The sequence below is a fragment of the Alexandromys fortis genome, unplaced genomic scaffold, assembly GCF_014885135.2.
Source record: "Alexandromys fortis isolate MF-2015 unplaced genomic scaffold, M_Fortis_MF-2015_v1.1 scaffold_56, whole genome shotgun sequence".
Taxonomy (NCBI): domain Eukaryota; kingdom Metazoa; phylum Chordata; class Mammalia; order Rodentia; family Cricetidae; genus Alexandromys; species Alexandromys fortis.
The window spans coordinates 1,261,565-1,284,189 of NW_026067935.1; the positions used below are offsets into that span (position 1 = coordinate 1,261,565).

Here is a 22,625-nt window from a genome sequence, read left to right on the forward strand (position 1 = left end):
ACTTTTGTCTATGCTGAGTTTGTGCAATCATGTAAAGATGTGTTGTTATTGCACCCTGCCTATGTAAGGCACCTGATTGGTCTAATACAAAGCTGAATGGCCAAGAGAGAATAAATAGGAGGAGAAATCTAGAATTGAGAGAAGAAGAAGAGGGGAGAGAATGAGGAGGAAAGAGACGGAAATGCTCAGGGCCAGCTAGGCAGCTACCAGACAGACAGACTAGGACATACAGAAAGAAAGGTAAAACGCCCCAACGTAAATGTAGATGAAGAGAAACAGGTTAATTTAAGTTTAAGAAAAAAGGCTAGCCAGCAATGAGCATAGGCTAGCTGAGTGTTCATAGCTAATAAGTCTCTGTGTCATGATTTGGGGGCTGGTTGGTAGCTCAAAAGAATGCTTGATACATAAAGATATTTTTAAATTAGTATATTATATTCCTTTTCCCCTTCTTTTGTTCTTTTTCTATTCATTCATTCATTCCTTCATTTTGGAGTCAGGATCTTACTATGTAGTTCTTGCTGACCTGGAACTTGGTCTGTAGTCCAAGCTGGCCCCAAGCTCACAGACACCCGCCTATCTCTGCCTTCCTGGTGCTGGGACTGATGGCAGGCATTCTCACAGCAAGTGTCATTTTTTCCTACACAATAAGATAAATAATTCTTCCTTTCCATTGTATAAGTGACATGAAATTCAGCAAATTCGCTGACCCAGTTTCCTCAGACAACAGCTGGTGAGGCATCGTTCGTACAGGGTTCTGACGCTTGTGAAACGCAATCAAGCACACAGAGCAGATAGAATGTAATAGATGCTCCATCAGCAGGACACAGCAGTGTCTACCAGAAGGACTTTGTTGCCGGGTGTAACGCTTTAATAGCTGAATCCTAGATTTGGGAAGCTGAGGCGGGACAGTCATTGGCAAGGCCAGCTTGGGCAGGTGTATGTATGCCCTGCACTGTAGAGTAAGACTACCTTAGAAACAAAACAGGCTGTATGTTCACTTTCATGGAACTGCTAAAAGTGAAGGTATGTTCATGTGGAGTGAGCATGCTTTGGGAAGGCTTCAGTGTGGACACGCCAAAGGTTTTATTGGGGGGGGGGGCAGGGAGGAAGCGGGCTGGAGAGATGGCACAGAAGTTAAGAGCATGATTGCTTTTCCAGAGGACATGGGTTCAATTCTAAGCACCCACATGGCAGCTCACAACTGTCTGTGACTTCAGTTCTTGGGGGATCTAGCACTCTCATACAGACATACATGAAGGCAAAAACCAATGGGTGAAAAAAAATAAATCTTTTTTTAAAAAAAGTTTTTGTTGAGTTATTTTGTAATTATTCACCTTCTTGTCTCCTAGACGCTTAGTTTCATCTCGAGCGACATCTGCACAGTGTAATTCTCTGTCATGGTTTGTGTAATGGCTTTCACTTTTCCTTTAGTCTTCTGTTTCCATATAGTATAGGAGCTTTCAATCCTGATATATAGTTATGATTTTTTATAGTACAGTTGTATTTTGGGGTTCTGGGTGTTCTGCATCTAAGATATTTGTAATAGACTCATAATAATAGTTATATATGAAATATGGTTTGAAGTTTTAAAGTATGTATAAACCTTGTAATCAAATGTATAATTAGCATACTTTTTACCTAAACCTTTCTGTAAATGGAGACTGCTTGTTCATTTCCCAGCAACCCAGACACAAAAACTATATTAATTATAACACTGCTTGGCCAATAACTCAGGCGTATTTCTAGCTAGCTTTTACATCTTGAATTAACCCATTTCTATTATTTTTTTTATTTTAACATGAGGCTGGGGGTTTGTTACCTCTTGCTTCTTGGGCAGCTCCATGGCATCTCCCTGACTCTACCTTCTTTCTCTCCACATCTCTTCCAGCCTGGCTATATTCTGCCCTGCAATAGGCTAAAGCAGCAATATTCATTAACCAAGAAAAGCAACAAATACACACACACACACACACACACGATATCCCATATTGCCTTTCTCGTCCTAAGACTAATCAGAATTCTTTTAGTTGCTTTGTGAAGGCAGCACATTAGCCTATGCCATGTTAGCATTTAAGACAGAGGTTCTCAGCCCATGGGTTGTGACCCTTTTGGGGGACTGCGTATCAGATATTTGCATTATGATTCATGACAGTAGCAAAATAGCATTTATAGTTGGGGTCACCACAATATGAGGAACTGTATTAAAGGGTTGCCGCATTAGGAATGCTGAGAACCACTTATGTAAGAGAACAGGAAAAAGTACGTTTCCTATCTAAGTATAACTTTCAAGCACCCCAACATCCCTTCTCTTCCACTTTTTACTGAGGACATAGCTGTTCTACTTTCTATTTCTTGAAGAATAATTCTTTAAAATGTGATGGGTAAGTTGACACATTTATTTATTTATTTTTAAATATTTATTTATTATGTATACAATATTCTGTCTGTGTGTATGCCTGCAGGCCAGAAGAGGGCACCAGACCTCATTACAGATGGTTGTGAGCCACCAAGTGGTTGCTGGGAATTGAACTCAGGACCTTTGGAAGAGCAGGCAATGCTCTTAACCACTGAGCCATCTCTCCAGCCCTGACACATATATTTAACCCCAATACCCTGGAGGCAAAGACGGGAAGATCTCTATGAGATGGAGGATGGTGCGGTTCACCATAACATTCCGAGACAGGAAGGGTTTCTCTCTATCGTGTGTGTGTGTGTGTGTGTGTGTGTGTGTGTGTGTGTGTGTATAAATACAGAGTTTATTATTTTATAACATATGGTGCTTTCTCTATGTGTTATCCTTTGAGGTCATTCATGTTGCAAATCAAGGAATTTACGTTTTAGCGAATAGTGTTTGAGTTTGTTCGTCTAGTGTTTGTCCTAGATGGAGACTGCTTGTTCATTTTCCTGGATGCCCAGACCCAAAATAACCACACAGAAACTGTTAATTAAAACACTGCTTGTCCAATCACTTAAGCGTATTGCTAGCTAGCTCTTATATCTTAAATTAACCCATTTCCATTAATCTGTGTTTTGCCATGTGGCTGTGGCCTACCTGTAAGGTCCCATCTGGTATCCAGCGTCTCTCTCCTGTGGCAGCTACATGGCTTCTACCTGACTCCGCCTTCTTTCCTCCTCTATCTGCTTGGAATTCCTGCCTTGATCTAGTTTGCTAAGCCACTGGCCAAAATAGCTTTATTCATTAACCAATAAAAGAAACACATATACAGAAGGACTTCCCACACCACTCTATGATTCATTGTTGATGGATACTTTGTTCCCATATCTTAGCTACTGCAAATAGCACTGCAGTGATTATAGGAGTACACACATTTGTATTCAACATGATCTTTCACTCCCTTTCAGTCTACACCCAGTACTGTGCTTACTGGATGACAGTGGCATTCTTTTGCCTGTTGAAGACCATTTGTACTATTCTGCACAATGACTGTCCTAATTTACATCTCCATCAACATTGTATAAATGATCCTTTTTCTTCACTTCTTTATCAATACATGTTTGCAGTTTCTTTTTTGAGAAAGGGTTTCTTTGTGCAGCCCTCGCTGACCTGGAACTCTTTTTCTAAACCAGACTGGTCTGGAACTCAGAGATCGGCTTGTCTTTGCCTCCCGAGTGCTGGGATTAAAGGCGTGCGCCATCACTGCCCAGCTTATTTGTGTGTTTCTATGGTGAGTGTGTGTGTGTGTGTGTGTGTGTGTAAACTCCTCTATGTGTATGTGGAAGCCAAAGGTTGATTCTTTCTTCCTCTATTGGTCTCCATCTGATGCTTACCAATTGGTTAGATTAGTTGTGCACTGAGTCCCCAACAGCCTTCTTTGCCACCTCTCAGCACTAGGTACAGAAGAATGTGTCAGAGACACTATGTCCTAGTCCTACACAATCCTACAGAGGCCATTCAGCTTCCTCCCAGAGTGTTGCTACTGCTGCAGGGCTACTATGTATCTTCCCATCTGCTAGGCTCCCCACGGGCAGCTTTTGCTGCTTGGCCTCGCTCAAGCTGAGAGGGGAGCAGGGCTGTGCTCTATCCTGTCATGCATGCTGCTAGAGCTGACTCTCTTGTTCTGACAGATGCTCAGATAACACCATAGTTCTTTTGTTATTGACTGCATCTGGAAAGGGCCCTGGGTTGAGTGAATATCCTCCACACCTAGTATGTTTTTTTTTTCTTCAGATGAACGATGTGCACGACACACTAAGGGAATAATGCTACCTCCAAAACAACAGCGGCAGCAACAACAACCCTTAAGTTTTTCCTCCAGTGAGGTCATATAATTTATGCTTTTTGACCCGTGGCTCAGGAAATGTCATCTTTTATGAGTGCACTAGTGCTTTGTCATTTCTTCCTTAGGAACTCTGGGAAACAGCCCTTCGAACTGAAATACACCAGACACATACACCAGGGCTTCTTGGTGTTTCGACTGCAATCGTATACACTGGTTGCATAGGAGAGTGTGGGGGTTGGGGACAATCTGGCCATGGTCAAGGATGTGAGGACCAAGAATAAGCTCAGGGAACAGCACGATTGATCTGGAGGTACAGGTGTAAACTGAGTTTGCTTCCCAGAACCTCTGCAAAAGTTTCAGGATGGAATCACCTGGAAGGTTGTCATCTAACCCCCACACACATATCTTGGCATGGAGAGCCATGCACACACACTGTACACCTTCAAAATACTAATAAAAACTATAAATTAAAAGTCAAACTCATAATGCACATGAGGCATATTTTGCAGTGCTAACCCATGTTTCCTCGTGCGGCCTGACTTTAGCTTTAGTCCTGAAATCCAACATGGCCATCTTCACCATATCTGCTGTTGTGCCAGCATCACCAGTGAAAAGACCGGAAGCCCCTTGGCTCTGATTCAGGACTGAGACGTGGGGCTATGATGGTGATGCTGTGGTTAAAGTGCTTGGGTTGGCATGGATGAGGACCTGAGCTCAGACTTTCCAGATCCCAGGTACAAAGGTGTCTGTCTGATTAGGTTTCTATTGATATCACAAAATCCCATGACCAAAAGCAACTTAGGGAAGAAAGGGTTTATTTCATCTAAAAATTCCCATCTGGTATTTCTCAGTATAGACCTTCATAAGAGTGACCACCATGTAACAGTCAGTATTAGACTGTCTTGAAATATCCACCAAAGAAATCAATCCAGCAAATTCTTGGGACCAGGGTAGAAAACAGCCATATCATATGTAAAAATATCACAAGAATGTAAACCCAGTTGCTTTATTCCCCTGTGAAACCTCTTGACCCCGGCCTCCGTAGCCCACATATCTCTCGTAACTATTTTCTCCTGCTAAGATGGTTCATGAAGCTCTGCTTTCAGTGTTCATCCAGTCTTCTAGTCCAAAATCTCAAAGCCCTCCACATCTCTCCAAAACCCAACATTGTCAGTTTCTTAATGGCAGACCCCACTCTTGGTATCAACTTCTGTCTCTTACTCTTCTCTTGTGGTAAAACACCATGGCTGTGGTGGTTTGAATGACATGTATTCCATAAGTCTCTGGCTTTTGAATACTCGGGTCTCTGGTTGGTGGCTGTTTGGGAAAGATTAAGGAATGTGGCCTTGTTTGAAGAAGGTGTCGCTGGGGTGACAGGCTTTGAGCTTTCAAAAGACGTGGGTCATTCAGTGTGCTTCTGCTCCTTGTTTGTATACTCCTATATGAGTTCTCAGCGGCTGCTCCAGCACTAAGCCTGCCTGACTGCTGGCATGATCCCCGCCATGATTGTGATGGATGATATCCTTTTGTAACTGTAAGCCCCAGATAAACTCTGCTTCTGTAAGCTGCCTTGGTCATGGTGTTTTATCACAGCAATAGAAAAGTAACTAAGACAATTAGTGTCATAGTTAGCTTAACCTGTCAGTTTGACACAATTCAGAGTCATTTTGGGAGTGGGAACCTCAATTGGCAAATAGCCTCTATGAGCTTGGCCTAATTGCTAATTGATCTAGAGGACCCAGCCCACTTCTGGTGGCGCCATTTGTAGGCAGGTAGTGCCATTCCTAGGGAGGTGGGCCTAAGAATAGTAGTTGAGCAAACATTGGAAAGCAAGCCAGTAAGCAGTGATCCTTTTGTAACAGGCTCCCAGAACTTTTTTTAAACATTTATTTATTTATTTTTATTATGTTATGCCTGTATATACGCCTACATGTCAGAAGAGGGCACCGATCTCATTCTGGATGGTTATAAGCCATCATGTGGGTGCTGGGAATTGAACTTAGAACCTTTGGAAGAGCATTCAGTGCTCTTATCCTCTGAGCCATCTCTCCAGCCCCAGGCTCCCAGAGCTTAACACAACTGACTCCATGATGGAAGTACCATGCAAGCCTGAAAACTGAACACACAGGCAGCACCACTAGGCAAAACAAAAACAAACAAACAAACAAACAAAAAAAGGCCTAATGCACAAAAATCCATAGTTCAGGAAAGTCTTTAAATGTACTAACCTTGGTTTTTGCTTTCTGTGGTTCTGCTTTTGGCTAAGTGTTCTTGCATCTGAAGTATGTCAACCCAGGCAATGGTTTTTGTGCTTGAAAGCTCACCCCGAGAAAGGCTCAGGGCAACACTGGGATCCTAAACAGCCAGTGTGATCATTGACTGGCTAACAAAAACTTTCTATTGGCTCAAACCCACATCCAAATAGTCTTCTCTGGTGGATACCCCATGACATTTCAGGAGGTTGTGCAAATGGGTTTAGTGATCTGTAGTATAAATTTTTGGCATCCTATCCTGCCTTATTTACCTCCTTGAGAGCCATTATTTATGTGACTTTACTTCTCTGTACATCATCTCTCAGTAATTCAGTCTTAATCTGCACCTCATTAAGAGGCTTTCATTTCCAGTCAGCTTGTCTTTCTCCCTGAAAGCTGATCTGTTTGACTTAGGATTTGAAATTCCCCAAAGCGCACTGGGCTGTCACCACCATCTTCCTCCTCTTCTTTATTCTTTGTTGGTCAGTTTCACACAATGTGGAGCTATCTGAGAAGAGGGAACCATAATTAAGAAAATCCTCCATATGACTCGGGTACAGGCAATGCTGTGGGACATTTTCTTTAGGGATCGCTGGGGGAGGGCTCAACCCATTCTGGGTGGTTGTCCTGGATTCTATAGGAAAGCAGGCTGAGCAAGTCAGTAATCAGCATCCTCCACGGCCTCTGCATCAGCTCCTGCCTCCAGGTTCCTGCCCTGCTTGAGTTCCTGTCCTGACTTCCTTCAGTGATGAACAGGGATGTGGAAGCATAAGTTAATTTCCCCCTTTCCTCCTCAGGTTGCTCTGGACATGGCGTTTATCACAGCAACTTTAACCCTAAAACACACACCATAGTCAAACTGGTACGATCCAAAGAATACCTGAAAATTAAGAAAGACGCAAAATGAATACCTATATAGAAAAGCATGATCTTGTTAGAGCAATGTGTAATCAAGAGTGGAAATTTAAAAATGAAGGTGGATGTGGTGGCGTATGCCTCTAATCCCAGCACTGTTAGGAGGCAAAGACCAGACTGATCCACAGAGTGAGTTCCAGGACATCCAGGGATACACAGAGAAATCCCGTCTTGAAAGACAAACAAGAAAAAAAAGAAAGAAAGAAAGAAAAGAAAAGAAAAAGGAAAAACAAACAACAAAAAATAAGTTACATCTTTTAATTCAGAGAAAAAGAATGTCAGTATAAGATTCTGTATTTAAAAAGATTCTGTATTCATCAGAGTATTCTTTCGAGGAAAAAAAAAGTGGACATCATGTCAACATGCCAGTTGCTTATCACAAGGCTAGAAGTGAAAATTACAATCTGCAAATGCCTGATATTTAATAGGGATTTGAATCAACTACAAGGGAATGCAAAATACACACAAGTTAGTCAAAATACATTGTACAAAATTCTCAGGATTGCTAAAAATATTTAAAAATAAAATAAATCTTTAAAATAAAAACCTGTGCAGCAAAGACCTGCCGTTTTGTCCTTACTCAGCCTACAAGTGGTATTAACACAGTCAGTAAGGCTCTGGGGAGCCCAGAAACGCTCTCCATCCAGTGCCACTAGACTGAGATGGGCTTCAGCCTCTCTAGCTTTGTGTGGGATCCGCCAAGGTGGAGTCCGTTTCCAGTCTGCACTTCCGGGCCTCGCTCTTGCTGATCAGTCAGTGACCTCATCACTCCTAAACCCCGCAGAATCGGACATGCTGGACCGGGTCTCCAGAACGGGAACCCGGAGACCCCGGAACGGTACGCTGAGGAACCCGCGAGCCCGGACACGCCGGAATGGGACACCGCGGACACAACTGGTTCCGGAATCCGGACATGGTAAGTCGGGGCCCGGCCTCCTGGTAGCCAGGGCTGTGCGGCTCCTGCAGCCGTTCGGGGTCAGCGGGAGTCGCGGGTCGATTCATTCTGGGGCAGCCTTGTCGGCTATCAGCGAGGGCAGGCAGCCGGATGGCAGGATCGTGGGGCCAACCCGACTCCGTGTGTGCGGGTCCTGCCTGACAGGAGCGCGGGGCTGAGCCCCTTTCTGAGCATCCTAATCTATGAGCCGCATCCATTCAGGACAGTAAATTCCCAAGTATTTCCCACGCCAGCTTCCTGTCTCCCACTAAACTGTCCCCGCGTAGATTTCAAACAGACTCTGTGCTTTTTATCCGCCCCCTGCCACATCCAGTGGCGAATTTGAAAGGACTTGGTTTGTGTTCGTGAACGTTGTGCTGGAGCAGAAAGCACAGGACAGTTAGTAGACCCCGATAAGACTTTTCATGTCACACTTCGCTTATCTTCTCTAAGCACAGACACTTTATCATGCTATCTTTGGGTTGAGCTTCCCCCTGGCTGACTTTCAGGTGTGTCTTCATTTTCTCCAATTTTTTTTTTTTTTTTTTTTTTTTGGTACTGGATTCCAATACTTCCTGACAGCAAGTGCTGGTACTAGGTGCTCCCAGCCCTGTCTCAGGGATTGTATAGTAAAGGGGAGTCCACGGATTCTGTCCTAGGGTGGATCTGTGGGCATGCAGCCTTTAAGGGGAGCAGCCGGATCTCAAGGGGATGAGGGGGACCTCTGGTATTTTTTATATGAAGGCACTGCATTTCCATACACACACTGACTACTGTAATATAACAATGTCCTCATCCTGGTATTCTTACTCTGTATTGTGATTTTTGTTTGGATCATACAGTAAGTCAATTTTAACTTTTTTTAAAAAGAGCTTTCACATTATTAAAAAGATCCCCATAGTAAATTTGTCATCTCCAATAGTTTCAGAGGATTGCCCTCTCCCCTTCCCCTGTGTTTATGTTCCTCTCTTCCCCACTTCTTCTTTTTTTTTTTTTCTAGTGGGCTTCATGTAGCCCAGGCTGGTTTAGAAATTTCCTTGCTTTTGCTGATGCCTTCAGACAACTGGTTATCTCTTTTGTAACAGCTCTTCCAAAAGCTGTGTTAAATTGCTGTTGCAAATAATTAGAACCTATGCTTTTATGCAGCTCCTGGAAGCATATAAATGATTTCTAGGACTGTAAGGACCTTTTTTTTTTAAAAACCCCTTTTCTGCACTTATGACCACCCCATGGATGTGTTTATACATCTAGTTACCCGCTGCCTGAGGTCTAGGGAGATTTTCATCTTCTTTGCTCCCAAAGCTTGGGAGTTCATATATAGTCCCTTGAATAAAAGATGGAAACTCAGGGTCACTCGGGGTTTTTTTTTTTTTTTTCATGTCTGACATCAAGGCAGTAGGTACCCATTATAGATATATCACCAGATTGTGAGTTTCAGTATTCTCTTCTTTGCAAAAACATATCCTGCCATCTCTGGGCCCACTTGTAGACTAGGTCTCTATTGTGTTCTGTGACTATGTCAGCAAATTTCAAATGTGCTTTTGTATAGGCTGAACATCTTCTCATTCGAGAATGAGACTAGTAACCATTGAGTAAACTCCATGAAGTTTAAGAATGCCCTGTTCCAATGAAAACCTAAAAGATCCCAAATCTCATCTTTTTGTAGTATTTATCTTCCTCGACTTACTGATCCCCTGGTCATTTCTATCACCACATGCGCTTTGAGATGATTGGTCATATTTGTGTGTAGTTGTACATGCCTGTATTTTTAGTAGTTGAGATGCTGCATGAGGGATTGAGTTCAGGGACAGCTTGGGCTGCACAGGGGGAACCAGGCCCCCTCAGATCCTGCACTTGTTTGAATAGAGTTACCCCAAGATATTTTATGTTATTTGTGGCTACTGTAAAGGATCATGTTTCTCTGATTTCTTTCTCAGCACGCTTATCATCTGTATATGAGAGGGCTACTGATTTTTTTAAAATTAATCTTGTATCCTGCTATAAGAATTTTCTTCGATGAGGGGAGAGGGCTGCACTTATCTATGAATATAGGGGTGAATGTTTAGACCCATGGGTACTTGGCTAGGTGTCCAGTAGCAGGCATGATTTCCTTCTTGGTTAGCAAGAATTGAATCCGGTTAAGAGAGATGTTAGTTACCTCCAAGCTATTTATTATATGTGTTATGCCATTCTGGTTGTTGGTATTGTTCATAGGCGTCATAGCTGGGTAGCACTTTTGGTTGCTTCTCTTCTTTAGAAACTTTCATGGCACCTTCTGGTACCATGAAAGTAGTCCTCTGGGAGGGGTCTTTAAGATCCGATCCTCTGGGTCCTGTGTCTGAAGTACACATTGTCTTCTGCAGTAAGGATAATAGCAGTAGCCTATCATGTTGTGGGAGTCGTCTATGCTCTCCTGTGATTATATATCCCCTTTCTCATATTCATTCTATCGGGTCTGTTCTTCTAGGGAAACCTAACTAATACAATACGTTAAAGCTCCCTTAAGTTGACAGTTTGTCTTTGGTCCTTCCTGTGTTTCTGGTATTCTGGTTTATTTTCTAAAAGTAAAGTCTCATATACAGTGAGCAGTCAGGAAACCCACTAAACTAATGTAATTTTTATTGGTTAGCAAATTGACAGTTGAAGTAGACATGGTAGAGACTCATCTCACCTTTTGGTACCCACAGTCTGCAGCTATTCCAATAGTCTGTGTATGATGATAGCATTTGCAGGTAATTTACAGACATCTTCTAGTATACTTTATCTTAGATTTCTCACAATACTTGCTATAATATAAATACTACATAACTATTCAATTTTTTTGCACTGTTAGAGAATAATAACAAGTATGTGCTAAGCTAGATTTTCCCACAGTACTTTTTTATCATTTTGTACTGTGTGAGTCTGCAGATGCAAAGCACACACAAAAAAAGCCTCTATTTTTTGGTTGTGAGAACACTAGGGTGGTTATGATTGCCCATTGCTTCTTAAACTATCATCTTGTAAAGTTAGGGCTTAAAATTTTTTTTTGGTAGCAATGGGGGTTGAACCTTGGGCATCATGCTTATGAGACGGGTGCTGCATCCCCGGCCCCAAAGTCATTCCGTGAAGTGAAAACAACCGTGAAGCGCAGACCTAACTCACATCTTGTTCATTTTCCATGTGTCATGGCGGAGTTTTATTTTTCTGTCCTACCTGTTTCAGAATGTGCCATGTGGCGTAGGCTGGCCCCTGTGTCACAGTCCTCTTATTTGACCCTCCTGGGGTCACAGGCACGTGCCACAGGCTATGCTTCTGATCTTTTGATAGAGTTTCAGCATCTTTTCACTTTTCATATAAAAGCATAGAATGTTGGGGGAGTAGGTTTTGGGGACTTCTGCTATCTTTGCATCTGGTAACCCTGCCTCTCTTTTATCTTAATGTTTATAATGTTAAGTTGTTAGTAAAGTTGCCTATTTTTATTGTGATTTCTTACTTTCCATTGCTTTGTGATTCTTATTTGTGTTTTCAGCTTTGAAATGGATGCACTCAGGTGTCTCCATTTCTTTCTTTGATTTTTATTTATTTTTGTGTGCACACACTATATATGCATATTCGGGTGTGTGGTGCACATTTGTGTGTGGGCATGGGTGTGCATGCACATATGAGTGCATGTGTGTAGAGGCCAGATGCTGGTGGCAGGTTTTTCCTCAATTGTTTCCCATCTTACACATTAAGACAGTGACTCTCACTTGAACCCAGCGTGTGCTGGTTTGTTGAGTTAAGCTAGCTGCCTTTCTCCAAAGATATCCCTGTCTGTCTCCTGAGACTTGTGATTCCAAGCAGGCTGTCTTAGTTAGGGTCTATTGTTGTGAAGAGACACCATGACCACGGCAACTCTTGTAAAGGGAAACACTTCATTGGGGCGGCATACATTTTTAGAGGTTTAGCCCATCGCCATTGTGTGACATGGCAGCACTGTGTGACATAGTGCTGGAGAGGGAGCTGAGATTCCTGCACATTGTGCAGGCAACAGGAAGTGTTCTCAGTGTCGCACTTAGGGAAGCTTGAGCAAAAGAGACCTCAAAACCCACCTCCACAGTGACCCACTTCCTCCAGCAAGGCCACACCTACTCCTGTAGGACCACACCTCCTAATAGTGGCACTCACTTTGTGGGCTGTTTTCTCTCAAACCATCTCAGGGGTCCTTAGGACAACTTGGCTTTTCCATGAGTGTTAGTGTTTACCCACTGAGCCATCTCCCTTCCTTAAGTTCCCTGTTTTACCTTATGAATCCTTGGCACTTAGTTTTTGTTCTTGAGGCTATTGCTAGCTCTAGACAGTACATACTGTGGGTCGTCACGTAGTTCTGTAGTTTCTGTGAACTAGGAACCTCAGTGTGAACTAGGAATTTGCATTTAAGTGCATTCTGTTTATGTGGTTACTCAGCACTACTTATTGAGAAGGAAATGGCTCTATAACAAGGACTTATGGTGACATCTGTGTACTGAAAATGGCCTTTAATTGGTTCACTTTTTGTGCTTTCCCAGGGTAAAGGTTTTCTCATTAGGTATAACGAGTCAGCTATGATATGCTTTAGTAAGTAGTAGCCTCAACTTCAGGTGAGCTTAAACACCAAAGGTGTGGGTCAAATAGCTGTGTGGTTGCTGCTGGTCATTGTGGGTGGCAGGAAGAAGAGCTGGCTTTTAAAGCTATTAAGACATGATATAAATGGTTTCTGCTGGCATCTCGGGCCTTCTCTGAGTTTCTCTGGGGTGGTGTGGGGTATGGGAACTTCTCACAAGAAGCCATACTGAAGAGTGAGCAGCATCTGCCAGATGCTTAGTTTGTTCTCGGCCACAGCTGTCTCAGTTCACAGCTCTTGAGGAGGCAGCCCTAGGGTGTATGTTCATCCTTCCTCACTGCAGTCTGGAGCTCCTGTCACTCCCCTGCCGAATCCACTAAAGTTAGCACGTGGCCATCTGGGGAGCTTACTTTTCAGCGGTGTGCTGACTATTCTGGATATTTGCCTTTCTGTATAAATTTTAGAATCCTTTTACCCCCTTAAGTTTAAAGTTTTAAAATAACATTTAATTTGTGTCTGTTTGAGTGTGTGCATGCATGTGTGTGTGTATTTAAACATGAAGAAATGTGTGTGTGTGTACTACAGCATGCTTGAGGTCAGAGGACAACCTGTAGGGGTTGGTTCTCTCCTGCCTTGTGGGTCCTGAGGATGGAATCCAAATTGTCAATCATGGCCAAAAGTGCCTTTACCCTCTGTAGGGAGCAGTAACTGCTGAGCTACCTCTCCAGCTCTGACAGTACCACTTGTGAATCAGAACACAGTGCCCTGGTTAGATAGGTGGTTTTGTTTTTGTCAACTTGGCACAAACAAGAGTTGTCTGAGAAGCTGGAACTCCAGTTGAGAAAATGCCCCCATCAGATAGGCCTGTAGGCAAGCTTGGGGCATTTTCTTGGTTGATGATTGATGTGGAAGGCCCAGCCCACTAGGGGAGGTGCTGTCCCTGTATCCCCTGCTACTTTCGTGTCCCATGTGTTCTTAAGGCCTCATCCAATTTGGTGGCCTCTATCTAGTTTCCTGACCTCCACAAACACCCCAAGTGAAGTGACAGATCTGAAAATTCAGAGCTAGGGTAGTATCCTGGAGAAAACAAGTGGTGTTTGTCTTTCTGGGCCTCAGTATAATGTTTCTCAATTCCATCCATCTCCCTGCGAATTTCATTGTCTTTACAACTGAGTAAAATACCCCTGTGTATACGCATCACCTTGTCATTGTATACTCTTCAGCTGGTGGGCATCTAGGCGGATCCATTGCCTGGCTCTTGGGATAGAGCATCCATGGTCAGAGATGAGCAAGGGTCTCTGTATGGTTATGCTGGGACATGTGGTGGTCTATTCTTAGCTGTCTGAGAAGCCTCCACACTGATTGCCATAGTGGTTATACAGTTGACAGTCCCAGCAGCAGTGACCAGGTGATCTCCTTGCACCACGTCATCACTGGCTCTTGTTCTCTTGATTATACCCATTCTGACTGTGGTGAGAAGGAGTCTCAAAGGACTAAACTTGCATATCCTTGATGGCTAAGGACATGGAACCATTTTAAAAGCATTCATTGACCATGTGTTGGTCTTCTTTGGAGAGCGTTCTCTCTGTTGAGTTCCTTAGCCCATTGATTGGGTTCTTTGTTTTCTTTTGTTTAGTTCTTTGTGCTGTTGACTTTTATTTCAGGAGCTGCTCTCATTCGAGGATGTGTCCATTGACTTCTCCCCAGAGGAGCGGGAATGCCTAGACCCTGCTCGGTGGAATTTGTATAGGGGTGTGATGTTGGAGAATTACAGGAACCTTGTCTCCCTGGGTGAGGATCTCTCATCTACAGAATTCTTAGCTCCCTCTCAACATCTGATTTCCCTTCTCTGTAGCCTGTGTCTCAAGGGCTTCTGTTTTGTATGAAGGCAGTTGGCATTCCTACACATAAGAGAAATATTTAGAGGTTTGATGGTCTGGAGAAGATCATTTTAATTGTATTTATTTTGAAATCTCCTTTCTTGAGGAAGTGTTTCTTCTTCGTGCTAGAGCAGTGATTCTCAACCTGTGGGTTTGACCCCCCCCCCCCAGGGTCACAGGGTCACACATCACATTTCCTGCGTAGCAGATGTTTACATCACAATCGTCACAGCAGCAGAATTACAGTTACAAAGGAGCAACACAAATGATGTTCTGGTTGGGGTCAGCACAACCGGAGGAACTGTGTTAAAGGGTCTCAGCATTAGGAAGGTTGAACCCAGCGCTCTAGACCAGTGGTAACTCCAGAAAGTTGCCGGCACAAAGCATCGTGGCTATGTCTTCAAACCCATTTGCTCCGAACTGGTCACGTGTGCAACTGAAGTTCAGCTTCTCCAGGTTGAAAATCCCTCACACATATTTTTTTTTTCCTCTGAGTAGCCTTGGTTGGCCTGGAACTCACTCTATAGACCAGTCTGGCCTTGAACCCGGAGATTTGCCTGTCTTTGCCTCCCAAGTGCTGGGATAAGAGGTGTGAGCCTCCACCACCCAGCAGACATATTCTAATGTGTATGGCAGGGAATAATCAGGAATCATTTCCTGAAATCTCCTCTTATGTTTCTTCTTTTCGCCTAGCAAAGTATGGTCAGAGAAATGTTATTACTTATTAGGAGACTCGTAACTGAACATTGTTCTCTAATTTGTAATAAACAGGTCTCGCTGTGTGTAAGCCTTACCTGGTCTCATCGCTGGAGCAGAGACAGGCGCCTTGGAATGTGAAGATACAAGAGCCAGGAACCATGTGCCCAGGTCGGTAGGAATGACACAGGAAGAAGTCACGCTTTCAGGTGGGGATTGAGAAGCCCTGTTTCAGTGGGGATGACTTTTCAGGAGCCTCTGGAGCTGGACCTACAGATTGTTGTGAGCTGCCTGCCATGTGGGTACTGGGAACTGAACCTGGGTCCTCTGGAAGAGCTATGCATGCTTGAAACTGTCGGGTCACCTCTCCACCCCAGATGCATAACCTTTACGTACACAAATAACAAATTCAGACAATGGCCATGGAAAGACCTGTCAGCTGTTGCCATTTCTGTGGACTGGGACTATCCAGATGGTACGGCATTGAACTATGTAGAATTCACTAGTCATTCAAGTAGATTTTCGTTTTGTGTTTTCTGTAGGTTTTATTTCTGTCTGTTAGAAACACTTACTCATGTTTCTGCTTAGGACTCCTTAGGCTTGGGCTAGAGGGAAGTCTGTCATTGAGAGCGAGTCATACTTTTGCGGAGGACCCCAATTTGGTTCCCAATGTTCAGGTTGGGAGGCTCCATTGCCCCCTTCTGGCCTCTGCAAGCACCGCCCTCAACACACGCATACCTGTACACAAAAAGATGCATTCATTACAAAAAGATTCTCTAGTCCCCTCTTCTATGGTGGACCATCTGAAGTAATACCATCTTGTTGATTTTTTTAAAATTTCTTTATTTATTATGTATACAACATTCCTTCCATGTTTGCTTGCAGGCCAGAAGAGGGCACCAGATCTCATTATAGATGGCTGTGAGCAACCATGTGGTTGCTGGGAATTGAACTCAGGACCTCTGGAAGAGCAGACAGTGCTCTTAATCTCTGAGCCATCTCTCCAGCCCCATCTTATTGATATTGTAATGATCATTTAGGTTTAGGTTCAGTGTTTCCATTCTGACCTGCTGTCCAAAATAGACCTGTTATCTCCTGCACTGAGGAGCAGGAGATACTGGAATTCCCTATCAGGGAACCGTCAGACAGTTCACAGGTATATTCATTTGTTCTCCTTTTCTCTCCCAAGAGAGCAGATGATGCGGGAAGCTGCTTTTGTTTTGGGTGTTGGTAGAATGCTGTTTTCAGAGGTGCAGAGCTGGGACTGACGAGGAAGTAACAGGCTTTTCAGCAGAAGCCTGTGGGGAAATGGAGAGGTTCTGTTTGCTGTCCTGCTGTCTGGAGGACATGTCTGCTTGCCATGGTATTGAGGTCAGATTCAGAAACAATTCACCTAAGCGTAGTAACTGAGGTGATTTGTTATTTTGATTTTTTTGCAGGTGTTTCTTCTCATTATACCCTAAGCTCTTCACAAGAGCAGGACAAAAAACCCATTTCTTCTAAAATACGATAGGGAGAAGATGCAGAAATAATGACCTTGACAATTAAAGAAAGATAGAAATGTAGCAGGCCTTCAAACACCAACCAACCTTTACTTGACTCCAAGTTGGCAAAAGCTATGAATTTCATTACACAAGCATTTTTCTCTCCAACACGTCATTTCCCAGCCTCAATAATGGTCTTCCTATGTTGATTACACATGTACTGGATTCTTAAGTATCTGTGTCTGGATTTGGATGTAGAAAAGAAATTGACGGGTGGTTAACTGAGTGCAGGAGCCCACACCTGTAAGATCAACGTGTTGGAGGATGAAGCAGAAAGATCATGGTAAGTTCAAGGTGAGCATTGGCTCCGTACCAAGTGCCAGGATAGCCTGGGTTATCCAGTGAAACCTTGTCTCAAAACAAACCACAACCAACCAAACAACAACCAATTACTGCATTTATTAAAGGGGTGTATTTTGGTACAGAGAAAACATATTTGCTGGTGACAGAGTAATGAGCCCTTCCAAAAAGACAATCCCACTTTACAGCATGTTCTTCATTCCTAAAATCTTTTTTTTTAATTTTAAAAAATGATTTATTTAACTTTATTTTATGTGCATTGGTGTGAAGGTGTCAGATCTTGTGGAACTGTATTTTCAGACAGTTGTGAGCTGCCATGTGGGTGTTGGGAATTGAACCTGAGTCCTCTGGAAGAGCAATCAGTGCTCTTAACCACTGAGCCATCTCTCCAGACTCTAAAATCTCTTTTCTAAAGGAATATTTAGTTCAAAGTTCGGTCCAGCTACATTTCAATTGTTCAGGTTCCTAATAAAAGCATGGAACAGTTGTGTCTTAAGAATTACCCAAATTTCATTTAAGAGGAAAGTTATTTTTCCAGATGTGATGTGGACATTTACTCAAATGTACAGTTTTCTTAGCACTGTTATGAGATGCCGTGGCTCTTGGTCTCAGCCAGCAATGGGTTCTTTGTTGTGCACAGTTGCTGCATTCCGGCTGTAAAGTGCTTACTAGCCTTCACATTCATTGTTGCGTGTGGAGCTTCTCTCCTAGGTGAACTCTGGTGTCAGTTCAGAATCAAACTGGTATTGAAGCCTTTGCCACATTTTTGATATTTGAAGGGTTTTGCTCTGGTGTAAAAAAAATTTGGAGTCAAGTAAGGGTTGGTTGGTATTTGAAAGCCTGCTACATTTCTATCTTTCTTTAATGCAAATTGTCAAGGTCAAAATTCCTGCATCTTCTCCCTATCATATTTAGGAAGAAATGGTTTTTTTTTTTTTTTTGTCCTGCTCTTGCGAAGAGCCTAGGGTATAATGAGAAGAAACACCTGCAAAAAAATCAAACTAACAAATCACCTCATTTACTATGCTAAGGTGAATTGTTTCTGAATCTGACCTCAATACCATGGCAAGCAGACATGTCCTCCAGACAGCAGGACAGCAAACAGAACCTCTCCATTCCCCACAGTTAAAATTGTATGTCTTCTTTTCTCCCCAGAAAATCTGTGCGACTGTAATGACTCCACAAAAGCCTTTGATCATGCAGAATGTACCATCCGTCAGTGTGCGCACAGTGGAGAGGAGCCATTGAGACATGAAGAACATGGCAAAGCTTTCGTTGATGATTCTGCTTCTGATTGTCATTTGCCCTACAAATGTAAAGACTGTGGCAAAGCCTTTAAATACCGCTCCATCCTCTCCCAACACCATGTCATTCATACTGCTGCAAGGCCCTACCAATGTCAGGAGTGTGGCAAAGCCTTCAAAAGAAGTAGGAACCTCACACAACACCAGATGACTCATAAGAGGGAAAAACCATACAAATGTGAAGACTGTGGCAAAGCCTTCACTACACATTCCGTACTTTCTCAACACCAAATCAGTCACACTGGAGAGAAACCCTACAAATGTAAAGACTGTGGCAGATCCTTTAAATATAATTCAACCCTCACTCAGCATGAAGTCATTCATACTGAAGCAAAGCCCTACAGATGTCAGGAATGTGGCAAAGCCTTCAAGAGAAGGCACACCCTTAGTCAACATCAGATAATTCATAAAGGAGAGAAACCGCACGAGTGTAAGGAATGTGGCAAGACCTTTAGTAAACATTCATCTCTTACCCAACACCAGGTCATTCACACTGGCGAGAAACCCTATAAATGTAAAGAATGTGGGAAAGCCTTCAGATATCAGTCAACCCTGACTCGACACCAAATTGTTCATACTGGGGCAAAGCCCTACAAATGTCAGGAATGCGGCAAAGCCTTCAATAATAGCTCAACTCTCAGTCGACACCAGATAATCCACACAGGAGAGAAACCCTACAAATGTCAAGAGTGTGGCAAAGCCTTTTACTGTTCTTCATTTTTGATCCAGCATATGAAAATTCATTTTGAAGAGATGCCCTATAGATGCAAAGAGTGTGGTAAACCCTTTAGGCTTTCCTCACAGCTGATTCGACACCAGAGAATCCATACTGGAGAGGAGCCTTATCTATGTAAAGAGTGTGGCAAAACCTTCAAATACCACTCAAACCTGACTCGACACCAAATACTTCATACTGGAGCGAAACCCTACAAATGTCAGGAATGTGGCAAAGCCTTCAATAATAGCTCAACACTTACTCGACACCAGATAATCCACACAGGAGAGAAATCCTACAAATGTCAAGAGTGTGGCAAAGCCTTTTACTGTTCCTCATACTTGATCCAGCATATGAAAATTCATTTCGAAGAGATTCCCTATAGATGCAAAGAGTGTGGTAAATCCTTCAAATGTTCTTCGCAGCTTGTTCGACACCAGAGAATTCACAGTGGAGAGAAACCCTACATATGTAAAGAATGTGGCAAAGCCTTCAACTGTACTTCATACCTTACTAAGCATCAGAGAGTTCATACTGGAGAGAAGCCCTACGTGTGTAAAGAGTGTGGCAAAGCCTTTAATTGTTCGTCCTATCTTTCTAAACACCACAGAATTCATGTTGGCGACAGACTGTATAAATGCAGAGAATGTGGCAAAGCCTACTACTTTTCTTCACAGCTTAACCGACATCAGAGAATCCATACGGGAGAGAAACCCTACATATGTCAAGAGTGTGGCAAAGCCTTCAACTGTTCCTCATATCTCAATAAGCATCAGGGAGTCCATGTTGTAGAAAAGCCCTATGTGTGTAAGGAGTGTGGCAAGGCTTTTAACTGTGCTGCATACCTTACTAAGCACCAGAGGATTCATACCGGAGATAGAGTTTACAGATGTAAGGAGTGTGGCAAAGCCTATTACTTTTCCTTCCAGCTCAATCGGCACCAGAGAATCCATACCCGAGAGAAATCCCATCGCTGTAGGGAGTGCGGCAAAGCCTTTATTACTTCTTCCAGCCTGAAACGGCACCAGGAAACTCATGTTAGCGAAACCCAGCAGTGTATAGAATTTGGCGAAGCCTCAATAGTAAGAATTTGTCAGTAGGTGTTTCATAAAGGGGAAGCACCCCACATATACAGTTCAGGACTTGAATAACTGCAGGGTCACTAGCTCACACCAAAAGGCTCATACGTGAGGGAGACACTCCAAGTGTGAAGTGTGCCGAAACCTGTAACAGGTGTGTAGCAGCTACTCTGTACTAAACAGTCCACAGAGGAGAGCAGCTTACAGACGCCATAATATGGCCTGGCCTTGAGTCTCAGCAGAAAATTCATATTGAAAAGAGCGCTGTCCTATGTGTAGCCCTCAGAGGAGTCTAGTGCTGTCCTGGAAATCCCCTCACTAAATAAAAATATTAACAACACTTTCTCTAATACCTCAGATGGATTTTTAGAAGACAGCCCATACCTCAAGAAATCTTGATGTATGTAAAGAGTTAGCACAGGACAGAAATCTTAAGAGTATGTGGAATGTGGCAAAATTTTGGACTTCTGCTTATCATTAACCAATGGGGTGGAAAGAAATACGCCACAGGTGTCACAGTTATTTGACCTCATCTCTGAAAAGATGGAGTTTGTCATACATCCAAATCTACTGAATAACTTCACTGTTAAAAACTGTGCAAAGCTCGGCCGTGGGCCATTTTAGCCTGCTTTCTGAGAAGTTTTTAACTTTTCTCCAGAGAGCATAAAATAGATTTTGAAAAACTGTGTATTATGTACAAACTTTATTCGAGTGCACACATGGAGCGCATCGGTCTTGTCATCTCTAATACGTATGCTTGGCATCTTATTTTGTCACCGAGATTAGACCGCCTTATTGGAGTATTACGTAACAAATCTTAGTGGTATTTTGTTGAGGAATAGTGAAAGGCTGGTAATCCCTGTTCTCAGTGTCCTTATCCTTCAAACCTATGTATAAATTTGAAGATTCTCCTTTAATCCGTTCTTTTTGCACTTACCCAGAAATTATGTGGGATATGTTATAGCTTTCTGAATTGTAAGTTATTTATATTGTTTTTATCATATGGGTTTTATTCACACATCACCCCTTAGTTGTACAAAGGACACAGAAGTGTTGGTATTCATTGGTGTTGATGGCAACATACAAATCACAATCTAATGATAAGCTTTAGGAGTAGCACTACAGAAATACCATATGTTTGTGGGCAGTAATTAAGAATAAAAGGAAATTATAAAGAAGTTATAAAGTCTTGAATGGCCAATAGTGAGGCAGGAGCAAGGATAGGCAGGGCTGGCAGGCAGAGAGAATAAATAGGAGAACCAAGGGACAGTGGGGAATGAGAACAAGGAGAAGTAGACATCAGGGGCCAGCCACCCAGCTACACTGCCACTGAGCTACACAGCAAGCCACAGAGAAGAAGTAAAGAAAGGTATACAGAAATAGAGAAAGATAAAAACCCACAGGCAAAGGGTAGTCAGGATAATTTAAGAAAAGCTATCAAGAAACAAAACAAACTAAGGTTGGACATTTATAAGTAAGAATAAGCCTCCATGTATGGTTTATTTGGGAGCTGGATGGTGGGTCCCCCAAAAACCAAATTAGTAAAACATCACACAACAAAGCTGGCAGACTATAACAAAACCAAGGGTGCTTTTGGGAGGAGTAATGTATCCTGCCTGATAGGGAGAATGAGACAATCAAAGTGTGCATGCGTGCATGTATGTGTGCATGAAGCCTGAAGGTGCCAAATGTGTGAATAATAAAACCTCAGAGAAATTGGGGTTCAACATGAAGACCTGCAAAGACTTTGCAAAGCAAAGCAGCCAATCACTGGCTCTTACCTCCACCTCAGTCCAGAATGGCAATCCTGCCTCCAGGAATCCTCAGAATGAGACTGTCTGAGAACTGTCTCCTCCCATCTTATATTCCTCTCTAGGGCTGGGATTAAAGGCGTGCACAACTACCACCTGCGTTTTATGGCAAACTATCATGACTACTGGGATTAAAGGTGTGTGTCATTGCCTGGTTTGTAAGGCTGATGAGTGGGACTGTTTTACCCTCTGATCTTCAGGTAAGCTTTATTTATTAAAATACAAATGAAGTATTTTAATAAATAAATACATGTGTGTGTGAATAGTGTATGTGTGTATTGTGTGTGTGTGTGTGCAGAGAGCATTTGGACATGGTGGTTTGCCTCTGCAGGGCCTGTGTGGTAGTGGCGGAGATGGACAATGTTGAGGGTAGTGAGATGTGTAACTAAG

At 42.9% G+C, this 22,625-nt stretch overlaps 1 protein-coding gene across 6 annotated transcripts in view; it reads left to right on the top strand.

The window, feature by feature from the left end:
- The window catches only part of LOC126504324 (zinc finger protein 11), a 40,002-nt gene extending 17,478 nt beyond the window's left edge, over positions 1–22,524 (top strand). Inside the window, exons 1-4 of one of the 6 annotated variants that reach the window (XM_050146609.1) lie at positions 7,773–8,324; positions 14,571–14,697; positions 15,558–15,653; positions 18,482–22,524. In XM_050146609.1, the coding sequence (XP_050002566.1) occupies positions 8,283–8,324; positions 14,571–14,697; positions 15,558–15,653; positions 18,482–20,445 (2,229 nt within the window). In that variant the 5' untranslated portion in view covers positions 7,773–8,282 and the 3' untranslated portion in view covers positions 20,446–22,524. Of the gene's footprint in view, positions 1–7,772; positions 8,325–14,570; positions 14,698–15,557; positions 15,692–17,077; positions 17,310–18,481 lie in introns of those variants that run through there. The other 5 variants (XM_050146611.1, XM_050146612.1, XM_050146610.1 and 2 more) reach the window with 5 other exon arrangements.
- Positions 22,525–22,625: the final 101 nt, after the last annotated feature.